We start from the raw sequence: 7,278 nt of genomic DNA, 5'->3' as shown, positions 1-7,278 counted from the left end.
TTGGAACATTTCGTGGAAAAGAAATCTACAAGATTGGATATACTTTCCATCCGTTCAAGCAGACACCTGATTTTGATAGGTATAATGAGTCATAAACATAAACCAGAAGATCAAGATCAAGAGTGAGATTAATACTATCTATGAAGAATCTATTAGTATACTTTCCATCCGTTCAAGCAGACACCTGATTTTGATAGGTATAATGAGTCATAAACCAGAAGATCAAGATCAAGAGTGAGATTAATAATATCTATGAAGTATCTATTAGTACCCTATACAATCTATACATACCTATATTACTTGTAGATTCTAGGCTCTGATTTGTTGATGAGCTTCAGAACAAAATACCGATAACTTGAACTTCCGTGTCCCAATTATCAAACGCCGAAATTTCAATATCATTCAAACTTCCTGTTAGGTTTCAATTAGAGTACAAACCTACAATGTTTTTGGAGTTTCAATTTGATTTTACACTCTTAACTCACGATATTCGGAAATCAGTATCGTAAATCTGGTGGTAACTAACAAGGTTCTTTAATATAATTTGGATGGAATTTTCTACGAGCACCTTTCTTTGATGAGTTCATGAGTCAATAGTTTTTCAACCAGTAGAGGAGAATGCGCACAAGTTTAGTGAAATATGTTAAAGTTATATAAATGTCTAGTCTACATATTGATTATAGATAATATAGCGTGCGTTCATGAGCACACCGCGGACACCAAGCACAAGATCAAACACGATCTTCAATTCTTCAGAGGCAATCAATCTGGATCCAATGAAATCATAGAGGAAAGTGTCTACACAAACAACAGTGTGCACCCTGCAACATATCAGAACAACATATTTAATGGCCAAGTTAACGGCCAAGACACACATGAGAACAGCGCTCAAATTAGTCAACTGAAGAAGAATCTAAGTAGCGATCAAAATGATCTCATATTGGATAATTATTGGGCACAGAATGCATCGTTGGAAAATGAAGTTATCACAAATGTGCCCGACTATAGGAGAAGTAAAAACTTGAGGAAGTATGAAGACTACAAGCAAACGACCAGTACAAGTGGGGGCATGTGGGAGAGTATATTCAACTTTCTGGACTCTGCATTGGAGATGATTTTGTTTCCTTTCTTCAGAACAAAATGTAGAGAATAAAATTTCCTACATTTTATATTTTACAGTTTTTTCGTCAGACGTAGGTACTGGAGAGCCGCTACGAGCCGCGTCGTTTTGCCACCAATTTGAATGCAATGGTTTCGCGTAAAACGAAGTAAAAATCTTCCACTATTTACGGTATTTGGCTCACCAGACTGGGTTGTGATATGTTTATTAGACATAAGTTACCAATTTGGAAAGCTGAGAATATGGGCTTTCCCATGATGTAGGTTTGAAGTGAAACTTTTGCTTTTGAAACCCACTTTTATTTCTTCAGAGGTAAGTTTGAAAGCAGTAGGTACAAACATACTCAGCAATCCAACCACAAAAACCTATTATCACGTAGCGTTGTAATGGATTTATCGATATTTCTTCAGAGGTAAGTTTGAAAGCAGTAGGTACAAACATACTCAGCAATCCAACCACAAAAACCTATTATCACGTAGCGTTGTAATGTCAATTAATTCTTTTAGTCCAAACTAATGATTTGGGAAAGAAAAATCCTAGTCTCATCACCAAACTAATGACCCTGTACAATTCAGTAAGTTTCAATCACGTCCCAATGGTTTTTAGAACGTTTCGGAATGCTCGCCTAAATAACACTGTACCTGAATTCATCACTTTCAATTAAAAATGGTTCTCTGTGTACCATTGATGCGTACCTACATAAACTGATGTAATGGGAGTTACCATTTGGAAAGCTGAGAATATGGGCTTTCCCATGATGTAGGTTTGAAGTGAAACTTTTGCTTTTGAAACCCACTTTTAGTAGGTAGTTCTTTTGTGGAAATGGGGTACGTAAATTCAGCAAAAAACTCGGTTCGGTTTTTGGCTAATCAGACTGCGTTCTAATAAGGGCCCCATTTTTGGCTCAGGGCATTTTTTGGCCTAGCCCCCTTATGGGAACTAGGACAATTTTTTGCCTTTTTTGGCAGGGGGCGCCTGCGGGGCTCCTAAATGCCCGGGGCCTCCTCGACCCGCGTGGCCAGTGGGTAGAACAGTATCCGAGTATCCGAGAGTATCCGAGATCCATTGCAGGTAAAGAGGATTTCCATGTGTGATAGGTGTACTGATAACTTCACAAATTCCATACGGGTGATTCTCATGGACCCACTTTGTCATATTATGCAGGTTATGATTGTGGGTTTTAATAACCATCATATGTTCAGTCTCTGTGTGGAGCATGCCCGCGAATTGGAACATGGACTTGATCCCAGGTATAATGTTAACACAGGCAGCCAATTTCCGTGATAAGAGACCTTTAGCTAGTTTGGTAGCTACTTCATCCGATGGGGTAGTCACATAGGAGATTGAGTGTGTTCCTATGAAAAGAATAAACACTTTCATTAGGCTATCTGTATATTGCACCTTTTAGTCACATAGGAGATTGAGTGTGTTCCTATGAAAAGAATAAACACTTTCATTAGGCTATCTGTATATTGCACCTTTTGAATGTTGTGTGTTGTGAAATATATTTTCAGAATGGCTTTGAAACTCATCCAAGCAATAACATATTAAATTTCAATGACTAGATTTGTCAGAGTGCTCTAGAAAACACACCCATGAGGTATTTTCTGAAATGGCCCTCAATCCCCCAATGACTTACCAGGCTCGTAAGACGAGCTTGTTTTGGTACAAGCTATAGTTGAGAATTTGCTGATCTGAGATATCAATGAGATCAAGATCAAACCAGGTAACTTGACAAACAACATGGATATTTTGAACACTAAACTGTAAGGAATTTGCTGATCTGAGATATCAATGAGATCAAGATCAAACCAGGTAACTTGACAAACAACATGGATATTTTGAACACTAAACTGTAATTGTGATTGTGTTACTGAAAACAACAATCCTCTGTGGAATAAGTATTGCGATTGACTAAAATAAGAGGTGTCTGTCACGGAAAGAATCCTGTAGCGTTCTTAATCAGTTTAACTAATCGTTATCAGGTTATCACCTTATCAGTAATCGCAATATTATCACACAACTCACAAGTGCAAAAGTGCACTTAAGAAAAGCAAAAAGGACGATCTGTCACGGAAAGAATCCTGTAGCGTTCTTAATCAGTTTACCTAATCGTTATCAGGTTATCACCTTATCAGTAATCGCAATATTATCGCACAACTCACAAGTGCAAAAGTGCACTTAAGAAAAGCAAAAAGGACGCATGACTAAAGTCCTGCTAGTGAACTGTCACTCTTTTGTTTACTAATGTAAAGCTAGCTAATAATTACCCAAACATAAAAACAAATTCCACTAAAGTCCTGCTAGTGAACTGTCACTCTTTTGTTTACTAATGTAAAGCTAGCTAATAATTACCCAAACATAAAAACAAATTCCAATACAATATCACCTACGTATTTCTCACAAATACGATAGCCTATCCTGTATTATAAGGTAAATTTCTTTTGTTCATAGAAAACAATTGCCAAGCAAAATCCGAAACTGTTGAGCACGTCACAGAAGTCTGAACTGAAAGTAGACAAGGGTCATAGTTTTACATGGAATCGTTACCATCGATATAACGGTAAGTTTATTAAAATTGTAAGGCAATAGATCAGTTGCGCTTACTTGGGTGATGTTTCAAAGTCATAGAGCAGGAAATACATATGAGGACCAATGGAATTTTTTTCTTCTACGACTTCTAGATCCCGAGATAAATCGATTAAAAAAATGCCGGTAAATCCTGTACCTGAATTCATCACTTTCAATTAAAAATGGTTCTCTGTGTACCATTGATGCGTACCTACATAAACTGATGTAATGGGGCTTTAATAAGCCGCTTTATACCCAAGACTTACTTCAATTGTCAAAATAAAACATTCTACCTAGGTACAATCTATTTCACGTTTCAAATTACATTGTGTTTGTATACCTATAATATGTAGGTCGGTACCTCTAATACGTTTTGTCTAGGTTTAAGAACTACAGAAAGAGAAAAGTCAGAAAGACTATCTGTGCTCTACCTATATTTCCTCTCTTAGTACCTCTAATACGTTTTGTCTAGGTTTAAGAACTACAGAAAGAGAAAAGTCAGAAAGACTATCTGTGCTCTACCTATATTTCCTCTCTACTTCTATCCCTGGGAATATTCTTATTCCCCGAGGATTATACCCACGACCTTCCATTGAGACTACTAGGTAATAAAAATTAAAAGATACCTTTTGACCATGGTGCCCACAATTCTTCTCCCTCGCCTTATTGTCTTCTTCGAAACCAAGTTGGTGAAGTTGGTATTATACTCGTATTAGGTACCTATAGGTATGACATTAAAATTAACCTCATTTTAAAGCCCTAAAGATCAATATGTATTATAATAGGTACCTACATACAAAGCTAAGTAAGTAGGTACCTAGATAAATGATGAACATGCGTTTATGAAGTCTTATCACAAGAGCGGTGAAGAGCGGGACATTCAGTATTCAATAGTTATCCCGCTGATAGATCTATTTCACTTTCTAATTCCTAAATAAATGTTTTATTTAAAAAATTCTTCTATTGTCATGATCCGCTGTGAATAGAACACGAAGAGCGGGACATTCAGTATTCAATAGTTATCCCGCTGATAGATCTATTTCACTTTCTAATTCCTAAATAAATGTTTTATTTAAAAATTTCTTCTATTATCATGGTCCGCTGTGAATAGAACATTTTGAATTGAAATCGTTTTATAAAGTTCGAAGCTTTAGAATTTATTATTAAGCTCTTGAGATGTTCACCTTCCAGAGTAGAAACCGTCAAATTTAGGTCTGTTCCAAGCCTCAAGACAAACCAAATTGTTTCCAAACACACATTTTTGATTATTACCCACAGGTATGTATAAAATTATAATCTACATATCCTCTTGTCTGTTCCAAGCCTCAAGACAAACCAAATTGTTTCCAAACACACATTTTTGATTATTACCCACAGGTATGTATAAAATTATAATTTAAGTACATATCCTCTTTTTTTATCATTGTTCGATTTATCAATTGTTTTACAGTTTTCTAAAATGATTTCTAATAGGCATCATTTCCCCTAGGTCTTGTACAGTTACTTTGATAAGAATACTCTACGTTCCAATGAAGAAGGGGGTCAGAACAAAATACCGATAACTTGAACTTCCGTGTCCCAATTATCAAACGCCGAAATTTCAATATCATTGAAACTTCCTGTTAGGTTTTAATTAGAGTACAAACCTACAATGTTTGGAGTTTTGTTACTTTGATAAGAATACTCTACGTTCCAATGAAGAAGGGGGTTTTCAGATTTGTCAGTTTGTTAGTAAACAAGCAATTAATAGGTAGGTAGGTATTATACCTATTTATCTCACTTTTTCTTCTAGGTGGAGTACGTAGTTCACCCATGATGAAACCAAAGATGAGCAAGGTGTCCTACAAAAGATTTCAACTGTTGCGTGTACGGCCCCGAAATGACGATGAAGTAGAAGACATAGGCAATTTGGAGGGCGAAACTGGTGTGCAATTTTGGACACCCCTACTCAAGAATAAAACCGTGGACATTGTTATCCCTCCAGAGTTGACCCTCAATATCAAAGAGTTCTTCAAGATAGAGGCATTTCACTTTACAGTGGCTCAGTAACTGGATCTCGAAGTAGGTACCTTCCTTTAGCTTTATTATAGGCAACCTCAGGCAGTGTGTAATGGGTTGCGTTAGAACAATGGACACTTTGGATTCTGGAGGTTGGTTGTTTCGCTCTTAAAAAATATTGATGTGTTCCTATTGTGGGTGAATGGACATGACTTTGTGGTGACAGGGGCATTTGAGGTATGCTTTGGACATTATTAAAGTTCCCGCTTATACTCATAAAACTAACAGTGTTAACATAATATCAAGTTGCCTAACTTGCAAGTCAGACTGGAAGTCACTGAAGTCAACTATGGGCCACCTTCATATTCTCTCGCGAATTCCATGCCTTCATCAAGTATCTAGACAGTAGAACCCTTTTGGGAGTATTTTTTATCAAATTAAATTAAATACTTTCATTACAGTAACATGCAGGTATGTAAGAGAAATAATTTTGCTAAGGTAGAAGGGTGTCAGACAATTTGATTTTATTGGAAAAATTCTTTTGAAAAAAAAAAAGTATGAAAAAAAAACTCTGTGGATGCTTGGCCAATTAACACCATTTACATTGCAGGCGGTGGACTTTAGTATTGTATGGCACTTAGGATAATTTGCATACTCTCTGTAACAACCTTGGGCGCATATGGCCCATATAGGTCTGGGCACCTCTTTCACTTTTAAAAACAAATTGCTTAATTTTTACACTCGGGGCTATTCCCAAAATTGTTCACTATACAAAATGACGGTAGGGTAGGTAAGTAAGTAATCTTTATACAGAGGAAATATTGAAAGGCTAGTTTTAATGGTCTGAATGTAAGTTTTGGATTCAAGTATATATTTGCAAAATGTTGAGGTGGCAAAGTTCCATTCGGAACAGTTTTCAGTCTCTTTTACCATTTGACTCGCCAACATAGATCGTGTACAACTGCTTTCTGAGCGATCCATTGACATAGAGGAGATTACGTTGGTGTGATAGTCATACTATAACTTGACACAGGTGAATACGCTAGGTTCCTCCTCGATACGAAGCTTAATAATATAATTCTAAAGCTTCGAACTTTATAAACGATTTCAATTCAAGAGATTGATTGCGGTATGTGCACAGTTCGCGACCTTGATTGTGAATAATAGGAGCATGAAAATTTTGTAATATAAACATTCCATCTTATTACCGAGGGAATTAAGATAATCCATGTGGGGTGATATATCACGTATACGTATCTGCCCGGCATTTGGGGTCATGTTTTCTGGCGGGACTGAGTGACTTAACTAGTTGCAATTATAGTTCTGAGACATCGTCCCCGCTACTTTTCACGCTCTGGTGTGCTGGATGTCATAGTTAGGGATTCTTCATACATACGTCTATTTACTTTCTTTCCTCTCTGGAGGTTCTTATCATTATTACCGTTGCCCTAGGTTATCTATGGTGTTAACTACACTATAGTGTAGGCTTATGACGTATTCCAGTATACCCTATATAATACATATTGGATGTATCGTGTTAGGGGACTTCTAGGCTTAGTATATTGTGTAAGTTTGTTAGCTACTTCAAA

General features: G+C 36.7%; 2 protein-coding genes across 4 annotated transcripts in view; one reads left to right on the top strand and one right to left on the bottom strand.

Moving 5' to 3' along the window:
* Positions 1–517: 517 nt before the first annotated feature.
* The window catches only part of LOC103524435 (carboxypeptidase A2), a gene marked incomplete in the record, with an annotated part of 9,323 nt that continues 2,562 nt past the window's right edge, over positions 518–7,278 (top strand). Inside the window, 2 exon segments of the mRNA XM_017449614.2 lie at positions 518–1,134; positions 5,482–5,707. Coding sequence (XP_017305103.1) covers positions 641–1,134; positions 5,482–5,707 — 720 coding nt within the window.
* Positions 1,872–7,278, bottom strand: part of LOC103524434 (protein CutA homolog) — a 9,174-nt gene continuing 3,767 nt past the window's right edge. The window contains exons 1-3 of one of the 3 annotated variants that reach the window (XM_008489450.3): positions 2,973–3,071; positions 2,760–2,891; positions 1,872–2,475 (exon numbers count right to left, since the gene is read on the bottom strand). In XM_008489450.3, coding sequence (XP_008487672.1) covers positions 2,060–2,475; positions 2,760–2,865 — 522 coding nt within the window. In that variant the 5' untranslated portion in view covers positions 2,866–2,891; positions 2,973–3,071 and the 3' untranslated portion in view covers positions 1,872–2,059. Of the gene's footprint in view, positions 2,522–2,598; positions 2,668–2,759; positions 2,892–2,972; positions 3,072–7,278 lie in introns of those variants that run through there. The other 2 variants (XM_008489449.2, XM_026819867.1) reach the window with 2 other exon arrangements.

The sequence above is a fragment of the Diaphorina citri genome, unplaced genomic scaffold, assembly GCF_000475195.1.
Source record: "Diaphorina citri unplaced genomic scaffold, Diaci psyllid genome assembly version 1.1 scaffold99, whole genome shotgun sequence".
Lineage (NCBI taxonomy): Eukaryota > Metazoa > Arthropoda > Insecta > Hemiptera > Psyllidae > Diaphorina > Diaphorina citri.
Note: the sequence above shows the minus strand (reverse complement) of the source record. Positions and strands in the feature narration are given on the sequence as shown.